General features: G+C 35.8%; 1 protein-coding gene across 4 annotated transcripts in view; it reads right to left on the bottom strand.

Annotated features, from left to right (window-relative positions):
* SYK (spleen associated tyrosine kinase) overlaps positions 1–22,125 on the bottom strand; it is a 249,456-nt gene that overhangs the window by 99,726 nt on the left and 127,605 nt on the right. For all 4 annotated transcript variants that reach the window (XM_072611766.1, XM_072611782.1, XM_072611759.1 and 1 more), the window contains exon 2: positions 6,053–6,501. In XM_072611766.1, the coding sequence (XP_072467867.1) occupies positions 6,053–6,466 (414 nt within the window). In that variant the 5' untranslated portion in view covers positions 6,467–6,501. The remainder of the gene's footprint in view (positions 1–6,052; positions 6,502–22,125) is intronic.

The raw sequence follows: 22,125 nt of genomic DNA, 5'->3' as shown, positions 1-22,125 counted from the left end.
ACATTCACTTCCACAAGATTTTGAGTTCAAAATTCTCTCCCCATCTCTCCCCTTCCCCCACCCCAAGATGGTTTGCATTCTGATTATCCCTTCCCCCATTCTGCCCTCCTTTACATCATCTTCCCCACTTCTTTTGTCACCTTCCCTTCTACTTTCCTGTAGGGTAAGATAGATTTCTATACCCCATTGCTATATATCTTATTTTCCAGTTACATGTAAAACAACTTTTAACATTCATTTTTAAAACTTTGAACTTCAAATTCTCTCCCATCTTCCCTCCCCATCCACCCTCACTGAGAAGGCAAGCAATATGATATAGGTTATTCATATGTAGTTATGCAAAATATTTTCATAATAGTCGTGTTGTGAAAGACTAACTATATTGCCCTCCATCCTGTACTGCTCCCCATTTATTCTATTCTCACCTTTCACCCTATCCCTCCTCAAAAGTGATTACTTCTGACTACCTCCCCATATGTGCTCCCTTCTACCATCCTCCCTCTTCCCCCCACTTACATGTCAGGTAAGATAAATTTCCATACAAATTGAGTGTGTATGTTATTGCCTCCTTAAGCAAAATCCAATGAGAGTAATGTTCACTCATTCCCTCATACCTCCCCCCCTTCTCCTCCAATGTAAAAGGGGTTTTTTGCCTCTTTTATGTGAGATAACTTACTCCATTCTACCTCTCCCTTTCTCCTTCTCCCCTCTCTTACCCTTTGATTTTATGTTTTAGCTATCATCCCTTCATACTTAACTCACCCTGTGCTTCCTCTCTCTCTCTCTCTCTCTCTCTCTCTCCCCCCCTAATAAGTCCCTTATAATCTCTCTTTCCTCTCACCTTTTCATGCTTTTCTAGAGTCTTGTATTTGAAAGTCAAATTTTCTATTCGGCTCTGGTCTTTTCATCAAGAATGCTTGAAAGTCCTCTATTTCAGGAAATGTCCATTTTTTCCCCCATGAAGAATTATACTCAGTTTTGCTGGTTAAGTGATTTTTGGTTTTAATCTTAGCTCCTTTGACCTCTAGAATATCATATTTCAAGCTCTCAGAACCCTTAGTGTAGAAGCTGCTAAATCCTGTGTTATCCTGATTGTGTTTTCATAATACTCAAATTGTTTTTTTCTGGCTGCTTGCAATATTTTCTCCTTAACCTGGAAACTCTGGAACTTAGCTACAATATTTCTAGGAGTTTTCCTTTTGGGATCTCTTTCAAGAGATGATTGGTGAATTCTACCAACGTCTATTTTACCCTTTGGTTCAAGAATATCAGGGCAATTTTCCTTGATAATTTCTTGAAAGATGATGTCTAGGCTTTTTTCGGGGTCATGGCTTTCTGGCAGTCCAATAATTTTTAAATTATCTCACTTGGTTCTATTTTCTAGGTCAGTGGTTTCTCCAATGAGATATTTCATATTGTCTACTTTTTTTCATTCTTTTGGTTTTGTTTTATAATTTCTTGATTTCTCATAAAATCATTAGCTTCCATTTGCACCATTCTAATTTTTAAACAATTATTTTCTTCAGTGAGCTTTTGATTCCTTTTCCATTTGGTCAATTCTGCTTTCTTAAGTCATTCTTCTCCTCTTTGGCTTTTTGGACCTCTTTTGCCATTTGGGTAAGTCTATTTTAAGGTGTTATTTTCCTAGGGTCTCTTTTAGCAAACTGTTGCCTCATTTTTCATGATTTTCTTCCATATTCTCATCTCTCTTCCCAATTTTTCTCTACTTCTCTTACTTGATTTTCAAAATACTTTTTGAGCTCTTCCATGGCCTGTGACCAATTCATATTTTTCTTGGAGGCTTTGGATGTAAGTGCTTTGACTTGTCATCTTCTTCTGGTTGTATGTTTTGATCTTCCTTGTCACCAAAGTAAGATTTTATAATCTGAGTTTTTTCCACTGTTTGCTCATTTTTCCATTCAATTACTTGACTTTTTAATGCTTTGTTAAAGTAGGACTATGCTTCCAGTGTGGAGGGTGTGCTGTTCCAAGCTTCAGGTGTTTTGTGCAGCTGTTTTCAGAGATACTTCTAGGGGCCTGTAACTGTGATCCAGATCCAAGCAGGGCAAAGCAAGAGAATCCTGCCTCAGAGTCAGTAAAGACATCCCTGTAATCCCCCTCTGATCAGCCACTGGATGCCCCAATTGTCTGTGGGCTGAGAGCTCTGGAAGTAGCTGCTTCCCCTACCACTTCACCACCCTGGGTTAGGACTGGACTATGCTCCTCTCTCAGTCAGGTCCAAAAGACCTTTACTACTGAGCTTCTAAGTTGTTTTTGATATTTGTGGGATGAAATGTCTGGAAACCACCACAGTTACCAGTGATTCAGTCCCTAAGGCCTGCTCTAGCCCCATCTGTGTCAGTGTGGACCATGCTGTACTGAGCTCTTCTCTCAGACTGGTACAATAGCTCTTTCCTGTCAACCTTCTAGGTTGTCTTCAGCTGGAAATTTGTTTCACTCTGTCATTTTGTGGGTCCTACTGCTCTAGAATTTGTTTAGCATAATTTTTTACAGGTATTTGGAGGGGTTTGGGGGAGAGATCAAGCAAGTTCCTGCTTTTACTCTATCATCTGGTCTCTAATATCCCCATTTTAGAAAAAGAAATTTAACAAGGCATTAATGAACTGCCTAAGAAAAAATCTCAAAGATTAGATGGATTTACAAGTGAATTCTACCATACATTTAAAGAACGATTAATTTCAATTCTACATAAACAATTTGGGAAAATAGGTGGAGTCACATGAAATTCCTTTAATGACATATATATGGTGTTGATACCTAAAGCAGGAAGAGTCAAAACAGAGAAAGAAAATTACAGACCAATTTCCCTAACTAATATTGATGCAAAAACTTTAAATGAAACATTGGCAGAGATTACAGAAATTTATCACAAGCATAATTCACTATGACCAGGTGGGACTTATACCAGGAATGCAGGGCTGGTTCAATATCAGGAACACTATCAGCATAATTGACCATACAAAAGACAAAACTTACAGAAAAAAATATGAATTTCTCAATAGATGTAGAAAAAGCTTTTGGCAAAATAGAGTACCCAATCCTATTTCAAACATGAGAAAGCATAAGAAAAATGTTTTCCTTAAAATGGCAAGCACTATTTATCTAAAACCATTAGCAAGCATTATATGTAATGGGGATAACCTAGCACTCCCAAAAACATCAGGGATGAAACAAGGATGCACACTATTGCCATTAATATTCAAGATTGTAGTACAAATGTTAGCTTAAGCAATAAGAGAAAAAAAAGAAATTGAAGGAATTAGAATAGGCAATAAGAAAACAAAACTACCACTCTTTGCAGATGATATGATGATATACTTAGAGAATCCTAGGGAATCAACTAAAATACTACTTAAAACAATTAATAACTTTTCCATAATGGCAGGATATAAACTAAAACCACAGAAATCATCAGCATTTCTATACATTACCAACAAAATCCAGCAGCAAGAGATCGAAAGAGAAATTCAATTTAAAATAACTGTAAGCAACATAAAATATTTGGGAGTCTACCTTCCAAGACAAACCCAGGAGCTATATGAACACAATTATACAATACTTTTCACACAAAGTCAGATCTGAACAACTGGAAAAATATCAATTGCTCATGGGCAGACCAAGCTAATAAAATAAAAATGGCGATTCTACTTAAATTAATTTACTTTTCCAGTGCCATACCAATCAATCAACCAAAAAATTATTTTGAAGAACTAGAAAAAACTAATAACAAAATTCATTTGGAAGAACAAAGGTCCAGAATATCAAGGGAATTAATTAAAAAAAAAACTGCAAAGGAAGGTGGTCTAGTAATATCAGATCTAAAACTGTATTATAAAGGGGCAATCATCAAAACCATTTGGTAGTAAGAAAGTAGCTTTGGATGAGTCAAACAGATTAGATACACAAGACACAGTAATAAATGAGTATAGTAATTTACTGTTTAATAAACCAAAAGACTTTGACTTCTGAAGTAAGAACTCACTGTTTGACAAAAACTGGTGGAAAAATTGGAAAATAATATGGCAGAAACTAGGCTTAGACCAACATCTTACACTGTATACCAAGATAAGGTCAAAATGGATAAATGATTTAGACATATAGGGTGAAAGCAAATTTACAAGAAATAGTTTACCTGTCAGATCTACGAAGAACAGAAGAATTTATGATCAAACAAGAGACAGAGAACATTATGAATTGTAAAATGGATAATATTGATTATATTTAACTAAAAGGGTTTTGCACAAACATAATCAACACAACCAAAATTAGAAGAGAAGCAGAAAACTAGGACATAATTTTTATGGCTGGTGTTTCAAATTTATAAAAATATAATCCATTCCCCAATTGATAAATGATCAAAGAATATGAACAGGCAATTTTCAGACAAAGAAATTAAAGCTATCTATAGTCACAGGAAAAAAATACTCTAAATCACTACTGATTAAAGAAATTCAAAATAAAGCTACTCTGAAGTACCACCTTACACCTATCAGATTAACTAATATGAAGAGGAAAATGATAAATGTTGAAGAAGATAAGAGAAAATGGAAACACTAATACATTTTTGGTGGAGTCATGAACTGATCCAACCAGTCTGGAGAGCAATTTGGAACTAGGCCCAAAGGACTACAAAACTGCATGCCCTTTGATCTAGGAATACCCCTACTGGTTCTGTATCCCAAAGAGATCATAAAAAATGGTAAAGGACTCACAAAAATATTTATAACAGCCCTTTTGGTGAGAAAGAATTGGAAATTGTGGGAATGCCCATCCACTGGGGAATGGCTGAACAAGTTGTGGTATATAAGTGTAATGGAATACTATTGTTAAATAAGAAATGATGAGTAGGCAGATTTCAGAAAAACCTGAACTTTAGTGAACTGATAATGACAGGAGTGAGCAGAACCAGGAGAACATTATATACAGTAACAGCAACATTGTGCAGTGATCAACTATGATAGACAGCTCTTCTCAGCAATACAATGGTCCAAGATAATTCCAAAAGACTCACAATGGAAAATGCTACACACATCCAGAGAAAGAATTATGGAATCTAAATGTAGATTGAAGCATACTATTCTCCCTTTTTTTGTTTTTTTCTTTCTTGTGTTTTTTCCCTATTGTTCTGATTCTTCTTTCACAACATAACTAATGTGGAAAATACCTTTTACATAGTTGTACATGTATTACCTGTATCAGATTGCTTGCTTTCTTGAAGAGGAGGGAAAGAGGGGGAAACATTTGGAACTCAAAATCTTAAAAATAAATGTTGAAAACTGTCTTTACATGTAATTGGAAAACAAAATACTATTATGTGCAAAAAAACAAAAACAAAACAGAATGTAATTTCCTAGAGAGCATGAACTATCTTTCTTTTTGCTTGTATTTGTATATCCACCTTATAAAGTACTTAGCACATTAGAAGGTATTTAATAAATGATTGTTGATTTATAACATTTTCAATTTGATATGCAGGATAAAGTATAAGCAAAGATACTATCAGACGCACTATTACATAACAAATTCAACAGAATTACAAAAGTACATGTATTTAAATCAGTGATGAGCCATTTTAGACTACAGTTATCTATGCATGTGTCATATCCCCTCCCAGAAGGGAGGGGTCATATCTTATCTAAATTTTACATCTCTCCCAACACCTAGCAGAGTGTCTTATACTCAGAAGGTGTTCCAGTAATGCCTTTTGAGTAGAATAAGTTGGAGGTGCAGTATGAAAATGACATGCCACAGCAAGAAAATAATAAACTCTAAACATCTCTTAAAATCTGATGTGACTGCAAAAAAAAAGTTACCTTTTAAAAAAGACATATCTGCTGAAGTCAACAGCTATTTAAATTTCTGCCTATTGAAATACTACCATTTTAATACATACATATATATCTACATATTATATATACATATTATATATATATATATTGTGAAGGGTTATGGTGAAAGCAATGACTCTTGAAATTAATTGAAATTTAAATAGAAAAAAATTTCTTTTCACTGGCAATAGTAAACGGTTTACCTGCAAGTTCCATGTCTGTTTTACATATTCTCGGATGAGGTTTTCCTTCAAATCTTCAAATGGACCAGTCTTGGGTTCTACTCCACGTGGCCGATTAAAAGCTTTCTTCAGAAGACAGACCAGACCATCAGACTCTTGAGAATGATAAATGCAGAGTTCAGCAGGGCTCGTGTGGGTCCTCCCACCAGCAATGGCATATGTCCCATTTAGCTCCCTCTCAATGGTGTAATGATAAGCCTTCTTTCCAAAAGCCACAGATAATGCAAAGCCACCCAGATAGTTGCGACTCTGGCGAAGTAGATAGAGTCCATCACTCATTCCCCCCTGGACAAGGTAATCTTCTGCTTCTTCACGTGTGATGTTGCCAAAGAAAAAGGGTAAGTGGTTTGCACTATCAACCATGCTAGTGGCCATAGCCACTTATTAAGCCAAAAGCAACGTTCCAGTACCTAGAAGAGAACAGAAAGCATAAAGAGTTGTCAATTTGGGAACACAATGGACAAGACAAAAGGGGGGAGGCAGTATTAAAACAATAGAAAAAATTGCCTCCTAGAAAGTTTTAGGGGGAGCTCTTAAACTCATAGGATCACAGATTTAGAGCTACATGGCATATTAGAGATCATTTTGTCAAAACTCCTCATTTATAGATGACGAAACTAAGGCTAGAGAATTTGTGATTTGCCCAGGGTCACAGAGTTAATGTGTCAAAGTTTTAGAATTAATTCTCAGAATGGTGTTACTTCCTTCTTGGTTTTGACATACTCAAGTTTCCTGTTAAATGTTATCACAGTCATGCTGGAGAAGTTCTGTTTATTTTTGTAAGTAGGTGGTGCAAGTATCACCATTTTTCAGATGAAGAAACCATAACTATGAGAGGTTAACAGCCATGACAGAGATAAGAATCAAACCCAGAGGACAGCACTCTAAAGTCTGGTGTTCATTCCATAACATTGATAATTGTGAAATATATCATCTTAGGTTAAAAGTCTAATTATTTAGATATTTAGATAAATCATGGAATTTTAAACCTAGAAAAAAAAACTTCTGATTATCTAGAACAAATTCGTTAGGGATGAATGTGGTGCAGTGGGAAAGGATTTAATAAAATTGAAAACAAACAAACAGACACAGACTTGACCAAACCTCAAACTTTGAAGAGGGATCAAAAAAAAAAAAAAAAAAGGTTAGTCTGATTTTTAAAGAGACACATAATGATAAATGACAACGTTTTTAATTAATTTATTTGTTTTCAGTTTTCTACAATCACTTCCACAAGTTTTAAATTTTCTCCCCCTCTCCTCACTTCCTCCTTGAGGTAGCATGCAATCTTATATGGGTTCTACACATACATTCTTATTAATGATTAGTCATGTTGCACAGAAGAATTAAAACGAATGGGAGAAACCATGAGAAAAACCCAAACCAAACAAAACATAACACAAGAGAAAGTATTCTGCTTCATTTTGTGATCGAATTCCATCATTCTTTCTCTGGATGTGGACAGCATTTTGCTTCAAGAGTCCTTTAAGAATATTTTAGGTCCTTGCATTGCTGTGAAGGGCTAAATCTACCAGAAAAATTCTTCACACACTGTGGCTGTCACTGTGTACAATGATCTCCTGGTTCTGCTCCTTTCACGCAGCATCAGTTCATATAAGTCCTTTCAGGCCTCTCTGAAGTCTTTCTGTTCATCATTTCTTATAGAACAATAATATTCCATTATATTCACATACCACAACTTGTTCAGCCATTCCCTAATTGATAAGCATCCCTTTGATTTCCAGTTCTTGGCCACCACAAAGAGAGCTACACAGCATATGCTTTTTTTTGCCTTGCTTTATATTCCCAGACTTTAGCACAGTGCCTACATAGTAAATACTTAAGGAATACTTGTTTCATTCACAAGTTAAGAAATAAAGTATTATTTTCCAAATTTTTTTGCTAAATTAGGTATCAACAAAACTGACTAAATGAAAGTGACAAATTAAATTGATGAATTGATATCTATAAATACATGAAATGTCAAGATAAACAAGAGAAACAATAGAGAATATAAATAACTCAATTTCAGAGGAATGAATTGAACAAGCAATAACTGAATTTCCAGAATAAAAAAAAAAAAAAGGCCAGGACCAGAAGGATTTACAGAGTGAATTTTATCAAACATTTTCAAAGAACAGTTGATTCTAATATTACATATACAATTCAGAAATCTGAGAGAGAAACAAATCAAATAAAGAAAACTATAGACCAATATCCCTAAAATACATTGATGCAAAACTTTAAAGGAAATATGGCAAAGAAGCTATAGCACCATAACAAATATCTGTACATTTTGACCAGGAAGGGTTTATAACCAAGAATGATTCATTCAGAATTAGGAAAGCTATAAAAATAACAAACCATATTAAGAAGAACAAAAAAACACAATTAATGGATGCAGAATTTTCATTTTTACAAGCATTTTTATTAAAAAATGACATAAAAAATTAAAATTCATAGGACTAAATGCCTTTTTTAATATGAAAAAAACTATCTAAAACTGGGAGCCAGCATTACATGAAATGGAGATAAAATAGAGGCCTTTACAATAAGATTATGGAAAAATCAATGAGTTCAATTTTGATCACTAGCATTTAACATAGTCCTAGAAATTCTAGCTATACTATCAAAACAAGAAAAATTAATTTTGATAATAAACATAGCTAAAGAGAAACAAAACTATTATTTTTGTAGATAATAGGATGGGGGGGATAGAACACTGAGCTTAGAGTCAAGAAGACCTGACTTCCAATCTATCCTCACACACTCACTAGCTGTGTGACCCTGAGCAAGTCACTTAACCCTGCTTGCCTCAGTTTCTTCATCTGTAAAAGAGGTAGAGAAGGAAATGGTAAACCACTCAAGCATCTTTGCCAAGAAAACCCCAAATGGAGTCATGGAGAGTCATAAATGACTGAAAATGATCAAATAACAAAAAGATATCAATTTATAGCCATATTCAAAAATATTTACTCATATACATACATGTACTACTATACTTATATATCATGGATGTTATAAGATGAAAATTATTGAAAACTCAGATGTTGATAAAATCATATCTTTACTTTTAGTGAGAGCAATATTACTGAATTCTTGAACATCTTGGTTTAACACTGTGATACAGTAATTCTAAAGTCTGGCTCTCGATTTTGAATGATTATCACATCTGAAAATGCTCTTTTACTTATTTTGGCGATCAGCAACTTGTTACTCATTTTTGCTCTGTCATTTCCAGAATCACAGTCATTCTCCCTGGCAGAGGGAAGTTGAATCAGAATAAAGAAGATCTGCTTTCTCCTCATTGCCAATTATTACTCATTTTCCATCAACAACTCTGCATGACTTTATTCCACAAAACACCACCCCACCACAGGATAAACTGATGACCTGCTCTCTCATTAATACACTAATTATTGATATTCTAGCTTTCTCAACTTATTCTCAATTCCCTTGCCATGGACATTGGAGCACTAAACCCCTTCCAAAACCTGCCCTTAGGGAAGGCTCACAAATTTCCAGGTAACTTTTACCCATCAGTTTTTCTGCTTGGCTGCAACACCACATAATACCACGCCCCTTGGTGGACACCCTACCCCACCCTTTTCAGCTTCCTTTTATGTGTTGTTTTCCATCATTAAATTGTAAGCTTCTTGAGGAAGGCACTGTCTTTTTTTCTTATTTATATCATCACAGCTTAGCAAAGTGCCAGACACACAGCAAATACTTAATAAATGTTGATAGAATTGAATTGAATTTGCTCCTCAAATTCAGGATTGTTTTTATGTTGGAGTAGGGACTCTCAGTTCTAAACTACAAAGGACATTTTCAAGTAAATTTCTAAAACTGTTTGCTCTAAATTGAGGTGGTTGTGTAGTGACTGACTGGTTGACCAATGAATTTCTTTGTTTTTAGCCACTCAATTTATGATTAGATGACAGAAAATAGCTACAGATACTTTTCCCTAAAAGCATTTTTGCTGCTGCCACCACCAAGTTAATTTTGTATTGAGAGGGAGTTCATAAATGTGTGAGGGAAAAAGCAATCTGCAGCAACTGATGAGAATTGTCCAGCAAGTAAGAAGTGTAAACTGACATGGGAGGATGAGTCTATGAACACCTGCAGAACTTTATGCTCTAGTGGACTCTCAAGAAGAGTGGCTTTTGGATTACCCATCTGTAACTCCTATAGACAGCTGGGTTGAAAGCTAATCAAACAGGCTGTCCAGCATTTTCTTATGAAATGGAGCATCCTAGAGCACTTTGTTCAAAGTGTGCTTCAGGGACAACTAAGGATCCTTGAAATGCTTTCCAGGGATCTGCAAAATCAAAACTGTTTTCATAACATATAAAGACATTTTAATTTATAGTATTAATAAATATTGATAGATACAACCCACACAAACAAGAGTTTTTGGGGATGGGGGTTCTCAGTTATCTTTAAGGGGTATAAAATGGTTGTAAGACAAAAAAACTGAGAACCACTACCATAGAGAAGTTAGACTTAGAATCATCTTTGTGACATATATTGTTCTTCTAACAAGAAAAATACAAATTAAAACAATACTAAGTAAATTGGCTCATGTCCAGCAAACTGGCAAAGATAACAAAAGATAGGAATAATCAATTAGCGAGGTTGTGTGAAGACTGGCAAACTGATGGACTATCGCTGGAACTATGAATAGATAGAACCATTCTGGAAAGCAATTTGGAATTTCACAAAAATGTTGCTAGTGTTGATCCATTATTCCAGCCCTACTTATCAATCACTGTTGGGTGAGGGAGGCTCTGTTGGGGCAAGAGACAACAAATCTGCAGCTTTTTGTATTACCTGCTCTTTGTCACATACCCCTACTTGCAAATTGTCGCATTCTTACTACCTTGGGAAAAAACTGAGATTCAAGGGCTCAACCTCTTTTTCTGAGGTGTACCTGTCTGAATTGTCTTAAAGTTATGTATGAAAGCTGGTCCCACCTTGAATCCATTACAAATAATGCTCTTTGTCCTGAGTTTTGTCTCTTTATCAGAGTAAAAACTCAAATGAAGACTTTTCCTTTATGTAATACCCATAAAATACCCCTACTCTTCAATCTTCTTTGGAGATCACTGAAAAAGATAAATGTCCCATATATACAAAAGACCTGCATTTTTTGTGTTTTAGAAAAGAATTAGAAACAAAGTAGATTCAACTGAGGATTAGCTAGACAAGTTGTGGTATGAATATATTGGAATATCATTATACTGTACAAAGTGGTAAAGGGTATATATAAAGAATCATTGAAAGATATTGGAATCACTGGAAGAGGAACTGATATAAAATGAATAAGCAGAATCAGAAAAAAATAATATGCACAATGAGTACAAAAATGTAAATAGAAAGAACAAAAACAATCAAAACCCAGTTTTAACAGTTATAATGATCATGCACACCCCAATAAAATGATGAGAAGACATTTTTCTTTATCCTTTGTAGAAGTAGTTATATCAAACTCTTGTTATTCTATTTGTTTTGTAGAATATTTTTCTTTATCTTTTCTTCCAATTTTCTTTTAAGGAGTGGATCTCAGGGAGATGGTGGAGAATAAAAGTTGTGGGAAATATAGGTCAAGTAAAAACAAAAGATAGCACCAATTTCCCTATTGATTATAGTGCAAAAATTTTAAATAAAATAATAGTAATGAGATTACAGCAAAATGTCAGGAGGATAACACACTATGACCAGGTGGGATTTATACCGAGAATTCAAGACTAGTTCAATATCAGGAAAACTATCAGCATAATTGACCATAAATAACAAAACTAACAGAAAAAAAGTGACTTTCTCAATAGATGCAGAAAAAGCTTTTGACAAAACACAATACCCATTTCTATTAAAAACATGAGAGTATAGGAATAAATGGAGTTTTCCTTAAAATGATAAGTAGCATCTACCTAAAACTATTAGCAAGCATTGTGTATAAGGCTAGGAACATTTCCAGTCACATCAGGGTTGAAACAAGGATATCCATTATCACCACTGCTATTCAATATTGTAATAGAAACATTAGCTGTAGCACTAGGAGAAGAAATTGAAGGAATTGGAATAGACAATGAGGAAACAAAACTATTGCTCTTTGCAGATGGTATCACAGTACACTTAAGAGAATCCTAGAGAATGAACCAAAAAGCTACTTGAAATAATTAACAACTTTAGCAAAGTGACAGGATACAAAATAAAGCCACATAAACCACTGGCATTTCTATATATTTTTAACAAAGCCCAGTGTCAAGAGATATAAAGAGAAATTTCATTTAAAGTAACTATAGACAATATAAATGATAAATTTCATGTCCTGCAACTGTGGTGCAGTTTTCCTTCACAAAAAAAAAATAGTGCAAATGCAACACTGGGACAAATTTATGTTTTCAAAACATGCATTATAACAAAAATGATTGTGTATATATACAACCCTAGTCTTTGTCCTGAGCCGTAGTACTTCACCATTTCCAAATGAATGTCTTATGGGCATCTCAAGCTCAAAATATTCAAACACAACCTTTTATCCTTCCTCCCAAGGCTATCCTTCTTACCTTTCTTATTTTGATCTATTGGAGACCCAACTCTAATGCCATCATTAGTTCTGGTTAAATAATGGGTTGAAATAAGGCAGTTATAAATCACTGAATCAAAGGAGATTTACTTTGTTGAAGCACAAAAATATATAACAAGGTTATAGTTAGCTTTTCTCTCAGTGACACTAGTGAAACAAGAACAATATAAAAATATAATTGGGTAATGTTGAACACTAAAGAAAAATACAAATGGATAATGCTAATGTGTGGCTCTATAAGTTAATACCCAGCTCACAGGGATCTGTTTCTATGTGTTTGACACCATTGCTCTAAAGAATCCACCTAGAGGTACAAAATCCAAGTAGTTTGGACTTTTGATGCCCCCAGAAGTAGATGAATGGGGAAACTGCACCACGGGACCTGAAGTCAATTTTGCAGTTTTGTCCTGGACCTACTTCCTGTTGGCTGGAGGCATGGGAAGAAGAAAGTCCATCAGGGAAGTTAAGACCAGTCAGATTCCAGGGGCAGTTCTGACTTCTTTTAGGTAAATCCTCTCTAGGTTGTGGGTGGGAAGAAAGAGTTGCATTAGGACGTTGCTGGTTCTAAGGTACCTTCCAATCAAATAGGTTCACAGACTCAGTCATCTTTTGCTCCTCAATGATGTGGATACAAATGAAGCCCTAAGTGTAAAAAAGAATATTAAGAGTTGTTTCTGCAGTACTTTGTGAAGACCCTCCTGAGAGGGTTTAGGGCTCATTCTGTAACTCTTAAGGGAGTCCTAAAGTCCTTTCTTGAAATACCATAAAACTTTTAAACCTGTACAAAAAGAATGCTTTTGTCTCCCTTGTCTTGTGCTCTCCCTGCCCCTTAATCTTTAATTTATTTTCCCTGCCCTGTCCTTAAATCTTTAAACCATAAAAAATTCTGTTTCCCTCATCCTATGTCATAAAATCCTTGCTTGTCCTTAATTCATAAAAACCTCTAAAGTTATATCATCATTCTGAAACCTCTATATAAGCATAACTCCCCCAAATATCAAGGTCTCAATTGAAATGTATCATTAGCTACAATAGAGAAGGGAATGTGTCCTTATTAGTAGATAATTGCACTAAATCAAATGTAATTACCCATATTGAGGCATTTGGCAAGGCCTATTGATTTCACCTCTGAAACCTCTCTCAAATACATCCCCTTCACTCCTCTGATTGCTACTACTCTACAGGGGCAGCTAGGTGGTGCAATGGATAGAGCACGAGTGTAGGAGTCAGGAGGATCTGAGTTCAAATCTTGCCTCAGACACGACATTCACTAACCGTGTGACCTTGGGCAAGTCACTCAAACCCAGTTGCCTCATTCTGTGTCATCCTGATGAATATCTGGTCACTGGATTCAGATGGCTCTGGAGGAGAAGTGAGTCTGGTGACCTACATAGCCCTCTCTCACTCAAAATAAAGTCAAGTGCAAGTCATGTCCTCATTTCTCCAATGCCATGGTCTTCTTTGGTAACAAAGAACGAACACACACAGATGATATAAAATATTTGGGAGTCTACCAGCCAAGAAAATCCCAGGAACTATATGAACTCAATTATAAAACACTTCTCACACAAATAAAGTCAGGTCTAAATAACTGGGAAAATATCAGTTGCTCCTGGGTAGGCCAATCAATAATGTAATAAAAATGACATCAAACTAACAAAAAAGTATTTTGTAGAGCTAGAAAAAAATAACAAAATTCATCTGAAACAAAATTCATTAAGGGAATTAATGAAAGGAAATGCAAGGTAAGGTGGTCTAGCTTTATTGATGGGGTTATGGGACCTGGACTCCTAAAGGAAAAAACTATGTCTCTGGAAGCAAGTCCCTGAACTTTCCCACACATTTTCAGCAGCCCAGATCACTGACTTTTTGCCTAAGGCATATGGTCCACCCCAGCCCATATATTTGATTACTTAATTAGCTTACTTTGATACTCCTTATTTCCATTTAGATGTTTTCATTCTTTGACTGTGGCACTGTTGCACCTGGGTCCTCCAGGCTACATACTATTCCTTAATTCCATCCAAATCTTCTCACAGTTCACACACACTCACACACACACACACACACACACACACACACACACACACACACGAAAGGATCATTGTCACCCTCTTCAAGCTGCAGACTCACTAAGAATCTCTGTCCCATTCTATTGATATTACTTACAATAAACCTTGCCACCTTTACTGAAAGAGGACTTGAGTGTTTGAATTCCTTCCAGACAGACTCACCCTGTTACATTTCAGTTTTCGCAGAACACCAAACTGCAACAGTACCAGATCTAAAACTGTATTACAAAGCAGCAATTGTCAAAACTGTATGTATGTCTTCTTTGTTGAAGAAGATCATGCCACCAGAGAAATAATGACATGACTTGCACTTGACTTTGTTTTGAGTGAGGGCTGTGCAAGTCACCAGCCTCACTTCTCTTCCAGAACCATCTGAATCCAGTGACCAGGTATTCATCAGGATGACTGGAGATGACCCAGGATGAGGCAATTGGGGTTAAGTGACTTGCCCAAGGTCACACAGCTAGTGAGTGTCAAGTGCCTGAGGTGAGATTTGAACTCAACTCCTCCTGACTTCTGCACTGGTGCTCTATCCACTGCACCACCCAGCTGCCCCTTGTCAAAACTACTTAGTAGTGGCTAAGAAAAAGAGTAGTGGATCAGTGGAATAGGTTAGATACATGAGACACAGTAAGCAATGACTGAGGTAATCTACTGTTTAATAAAGCCAAAGACTCCAGCTTCTGGGAGAAGAACTCACTATGTGACAAAAACTGATGGGAAAACTGGAAAACGTAGTATGGTGGAAACCAGGCATAGACTAACCATTCTGGAAAGCAATTTGGAGCTATACGCAATGGATGATAAAAGTGCATAACCTTTGACCCGACAATACCATTATGAGGTCTGTATCCCAAAGAGATCATTAAAAAAAGGAAAAAGGATCCATATGTACAAAAATATTTATAGCAGTTCTTTTTCTGGTGGCAAAGAATTGGAAAATGATGGGATGCCTATGAATTGGAGAATGGCTGAATAAGTTCTGGTATACGAATGTAATGGAATACTATTGTTCCTAAAGAAATGATGAGCAGGCAGATTTCGGAAAAATTTGGAAAAACATATGTGAATGGATATTGAGTGAAGTGAGCAGAACCATGAGAACATTGTACACAGTAACAGCAACATTGTGCAATGATTAGCTTTGACAGACTTAGCTCTTCTCAGTAATACAATGATGTAAGACAATTCCAAAAGACTCATGATGGAAAATGCTACCCACATCCAGAGAAGCAACTGAATGCTGATCAAGCACACTATTTTCCTTTCTTTTCTTTCTCATGATTTTTCCCTTTTATTCTGGTTCTTCTTTCGCAACATGACTTATTATGAAAATATGTTTAACATAATTTTACATGTATGGCCTATTTTTAAAAAAATCTTTAAAATATATCAATAAGATATGTTTAAACTTTTCAAAAATTACCAACTGGCTAGGTACCGAAATCAAATATGTTTCTATACGTAAAATATCATACAGAAGAAAGCAAAGTAGCAGAACTGTTAACAGTATCAGATCCTACAAACTACTGGCAAGAAAATAAATAAATAAGACTGTGATTGCCATATTTGTTTTAAGACAAATAAGAAAGAATGAAATTAGCAGAAACATTTCCCTATTCACAAGATCATATGAAAAATAAATACTCTTCATGTTTGTTTCCTAACTTTCAACATAGAGATATAGCAATTTTGCCACACGTGAAAGCATCAGAGACTGTCAGATATCATTGACATATATTGGCTCACACTTTGAGGATAATGATCACATCTAAATTGGCCAGAGCCTTAACTAGAAATTTTTGTTAGTTGGTGAAAGTCACAGAAGTTCTCAGGTAAGCACAGCGTGGGTAACATTAGGCACTTAGGACCTTAAAATAAGAATCTGTAGATCTTTGGTCACTTCTGAGTCATTCCTTGAGAGACTGTTGCCATATTGATGATAAAGTGTGTTTGTCCTTCATTGCCAAAGAAGACCATGCCATTAGAGAAGTGATGACATGACTTGCACTTGACTTTGTTTTGAGTGAAGGAGGGCTGTGCAGGTCACTAGTCTCATTTCTCCTCTGGAGACATCTGAATCCAGTGACCAGGTATTCATCAGGATGCCTGGAGATGACCCAGGATGAGGCAATTGGGGTTAAGTGACTTGCCCAAGGTCACACAGCTAGTGAGTGTCAAGTGAATGAGGTGAGATTTGAATTCAGGTCCTCCTGCACTGGTGCTCTCTCCACTGCACCACCTAACTGCCCCAGATGATAAAGTAGGATAAAGAAGGAGTATCAATACCTTAGCTTCCAATTTTAATCAATTACTCCTGGTAATTAAGTACTAGGATCAATTGTTTCTATCTATTAAAAGTGCTCCCAGAATCCTCTAACTTCTGTGACTACAGAACAAAGCCTCAGTAACTCTACTTTGATAAACAATAGTTCACTAAGTAGCTTCCAGAGGCATATAACTTTACTTTCTTAAGACAAGTTGGTTTCACAATTTGAAACTAACTCAGTCTCAACCACGTTCCTACATAGAAATTCTTCAGTAAGTCAAAGGCTAAATCCAGGGATATACAGTATTTGAAGTTAGATGACTTCAACAGAAACTGAGAGGACTTAGTCTTGTAATAGAATGCATTCAAATCCTTGAAAAGATGATTTTTAGTCCTATACTTTCATAACCTAGTGCTTCTAATAGTGTTTCATTCAATTAATTGTCAGTATTGATTTATTTCTGTTTAAAACAAATACTTTTCACAGCTCTTGAGGGAAAAAATGCATGTGATAATTTGCTACCTATATCTATTTATGATAATTAAGAAATGTGTCAACATGAACTTTAGCAACTGACACATATGACTACTAAAATCATCCATACAGACCTTTCTTTTCTCTTCTGGCTTCAATTTTGTTTCTAAATGTTATGCTGATTTAGATCTTATTCATTTTATTTAGGCTTTCCCTGGACCCTAAAGGGATAATGCGTGGCTTTGATGATTTGAAGCAAATGCAAAGACCTGAGATGAGGATTAACCACAGGGACTGACTAAATATCTTTTGGAGGAAGTATAAACTGCTTTTAAGAAGGCAGAATAACTCTTCAGATTAGAAAAACTGTTTATTCCCTTATCCATTTGTTTCTTTTTAAATCAATGAGAAGTACACAAGGATCCAAGAAACCTAACTGAATGTTTGCATATTCTTGGTAAATCTGTGTTAATATTTAGAAAAAGATGAAAGCAAGATTGTTCAGTTTTTTAAAATTATCTATCTCATTGATTAAATCTCTCTAGACCATGAATTGGCATTTAGGGTCACTGTGGTCATGCCCTAAAATGTATGCCATAGTCCATAGGATCTAGTGAGATTGATGGTATGAAGATCATGGCTTACTAAGAGGAGGAAGAAAGAATGGGGCATTTCAATTGGCCCTGATGTTGAGTCCAAAGTTTGGTTCCCATGGGAATTAAGGAATCCATGACGTAGATTACACCCATGGGATTAAGTTTGGAACCCCTGCTAACTGGATTTGGTAGGAGAAGCAAGTGACTAAAAACACGTCTGGCTTCACCTTAAAGCTGGCTACTGAATTAATAAAACCAAAATTAAATGAGGTCAATTCAATTGTTCATTGAAAGAGCTCCATTTTCATGAAGGTTATCTGATCCCAACCCTAACTTAACTTTTGTTGTTGCAAGAGATTCCATCTATTAGAGAATTAATTCAAGAGAAGGGTGGGGATTGCAGTAGGATTCCCCTGTACTGACTTCTCCCACTTTCTCAGCCCCACCCTTGCTTTCCCCAACATTGAGACCCTGAGATAATTTATAAACATGTTCTGATAAGGTGTAGTGAATTGGGAAAGATTAGAGAGGAAAGGAAATAAGACACATACAGGCTAAATATTTCCAGGATGAGAAGGAGGTAATTGATGGCTAGATAGTTTGTTTATTGGAAAAATGAGAACTGATTTATTTATTGAAGCTGAATTTAATAAATAGGGAGAATAAACCAAAGATCTCCTCTTATAACATAGCATTGATGTTCTATATTAGGATATAAGACCCATTTCTCTATTCCAGTGGATTCAGACAAGGTAAATATGACCCTCTAAGGATGAATTTGACTTGAAGTTAGGCTCTGGAGGACTTTTAAAGTGCTAGGAGTTCTTGTTGGGCTGTATAATACTGATCAACTGGGCAAGTTTCAAACCCTTTTGCAAACAGCCTGTTTTAGAGGTTCTTAGAGTTAAGTCCTTAGAGGGTTTCCTTACTGTTTGGAAAAAGCAGCTAGTTGTGGGCCTTTGCGGCTTTGTTACTATTCATGATTAGGGGTATCTATTTCTAAAATTTGAATGATTATAGGCAAATAAATTGTATTACCTTTTTGGGGCCAGTCTAGGAGAATGGGGTGACAGAAAACCTTGTCTATGCTGGAGTTGTTATGATTCTGGTTATTTAAGTATGGAATGGATAATACAAGAAGAAGAAAAAGAAAGATAAGTTTAAACCTAGCATCTCCTCAGCCTCATCCAATTCCCTTGTATAATAGCTTTATGGAATGTAAAGATTATCCTGTGTGAGATCATGGTCTCCAAATTCATTCACAACTTACCATGGGACCAAAAGGGGTTGTTCTATAAAACTTACTCCCAGGTACAAGGCTCAGACCATTAAGAATCTGTTGGGCACAGGGAATCAAACAATTATGATCTCAGGGGCTGCCACTTGGGATGTTCATGGAAATTTTAGGGAACTCACCACATGGAGAACAAAGCCAAGATCAACCAATCATATATGTTCCTATTATAGTTATAAATCAATATGAATTAAAAATGGAGATGAATTTTTTTTGGTTTTGCGGGTGTTAGGCAGTTGCTTGGATTTGAGAACTATTTCAAATCCATGAGAAAGTGAAAAGTTCATTCAAAGTCCCTTGATTTGCCTTAAAAACCCACATTATTAACATCTAACAGTCCTGTATTCCTGGGTGATATTGCTGAGATTCCTACCTTTATAACAGACATGAAGTTTAATCGTATAGACAGTGAGAAGGTACTCAGTCTGGACTTGTGTCAGCCCCATCCATGAAAAGGTCACTAACCTCCCTTAAGGTAACAATCTTAATGAGCCCCTTTTCTTGCCCCTGAAGTTCTAGCTACATGGAAGCCTCCCTGTAAGGATTTACTCCTATACAAGCCTTGAGTATCCCTCTAAAATGACACAGCAGTACCTTGTGTGTCCTCCATTGTGTGCAGCATTATTTCAGGGGAATCCCTGAGGGACAGGAGTATTTGCACAGTCCTCCCAAGGACTACTGCTATGGGTCTCACCTTAGTAGTCTGGTTTGGGGGATATGTAGAATACAGGGAATAATGTGATGAATTTAGAAAGATAGGTTGAAGTTAAATTTTGGAAGCCCTTATAGGCCAGATTTTGTATTTTTCCCTATGTTATAAGGGACATACAACAATGTAATAAATTTGAAAAAAAGAAGTTATTGCCTTAGGAAAAATATTTTGCAACTTTATGGAAAAAAAAGAAAAAAGGAAAACAGTAAGATCAGTTAGTAGTAAAAGCAAACGGTGATAAAGGCCTGAACTAAGGTATTGGCTATTTGGGTAGAGAGGAGTGGATGTATGTGGTATAGCGTGTAGAAGGAGTCCTTGCTGTTCCCAGAAATCACATTCCATCTCTTGCTTGAATGATAAACATATCATTTGAGCTGAGCCAGGACCTGAAATGGTAAAGATTACAGTCAAGCAGTGTCGACAGAGACTATGTATTCAGCAGAGCAGCATCTGACAGAACTAGAAGACCAGATGGTACAGGACCAGTATCAGTCTGATCAGTGTGATAATATTACTAGGAGATATTAGTAGACGTATAGTAGAGGCATGAATTGCCCCTCATATGTATCCTTGGCCACACATGATGCCTCCATGCATGCCTCTCCGTGTGTATTCTCTGTTATGTGTACATTCAACCCACTGATGCTATATCTGTTTTTGAAAGAGAATACCAAAGGTTAATGTAGGAAATGTTTGGTTACTACATTTCTTTCTATTCTATTTCATCAAATGTCTTTGCTTTGAACTTGTTTCTTCTGGCTGATTATCACAGATAAAGTCATTGGTGGAGGAGTTGTAGAAGGTGCAAACCACATATTTCATTGCTCCTGGGCTAGTCTGCTGGAGGACCAGCTGTAGGAGTTGCATGTCCTCAGATAGTACATTCTTTAATAATTAATTGATCATATAATCAATTCTTTTATGTCTCAAAGATAAATTACTGGATGACTACAAACTATTATGGAAAAATATGAAAACAAGATATTGCATAAGGTTAAAAGTAGTCTCTTTAGAGGTCACAATTTTATCTTCCAAGTATTCTGGAAATGCATATGTGCAATGTTTGAACTAAGAAATGAAAGGAATGGGTTTGGTTTTTTTGAGAAATAAAAAATAAAATGTCTATTGAACAGAACAGTAAGATGTTTTAAAACCTTCCTTTCAGAAAATGAGAGAGGATCCTACTTTATAGGACTGTATTTTAAAACTTGCAAATATTCAGTGTACTACTACCCAAACACAAATATTAGCTACACATCTGTAAGCATTCAAGTGAGGAAAAAGCACTCTTCTTCTGGTGTGTATCTGGTGTTTGGAGCACACCGTATTCTCAGAGATTTGTCTTTTTTTTTTAAGAATTCAGATATAACTTTGAGATCAGATTTCCAGTGATGAGAAGGAAAAGATGAATGGGGGTAAGGAAGGTGTTTTAAAAAGAAGAAAAAGCAAAGATAGTAAACAATAACTAGTCCTGGAACTTATCACCAGCAAAAAAGGGGTATGCAGTTAGGGAAGTAGGCCTTTCCTTCAGAGTGTAAAATATGCAAAACAAACTGAAAAATGAGAAGTAGAAAATCTTAGGTCAGAATAAGGCCTGTTTTAAGTGTCTATTTAAAATAGGGCAATTTTTATAGCACACACCTGCAATAAAATCAACAAAAATTTGGGGATTGCTTGATGCATGCATTCAGCCAAAGACACTTCACTAAAACATTTTTACTAACCCTTTGCTTTACTAGCTGTTTTTCCCCCAAAACATTCATTAACTCTACTTATGCAATCAAAATATGCATTATACAACCCCACAATTCCCATGAACAGGTTGAAGGTATGTTAATAGAATCCTATAAAGCACGACAAAATCCTTCACCCAAACACTTGCTATCAAATAATGGCAACCTATGGCACTGAAAGAAAGTCATAGCACATAGAAATGTTTTAGACTCACAGAAGAGGACCCCAATTTCCTATGACTATCTGCAGTTCAGCCAATTGCGTGGTAAAGTAAAATCATGTTCACAGGC

Source organism: Notamacropus eugenii, chromosome 1 (assembly GCF_028372415.1).
Source record: "Notamacropus eugenii isolate mMacEug1 chromosome 1, mMacEug1.pri_v2, whole genome shotgun sequence".
Classification (NCBI taxonomy): Eukaryota; Metazoa; Chordata; class Mammalia; order Diprotodontia; family Macropodidae; genus Notamacropus; species Notamacropus eugenii.
The sequence above is the reverse complement of the archived record's forward strand: the minus strand, read 5'-3'. Positions and strand labels throughout refer to the sequence as shown.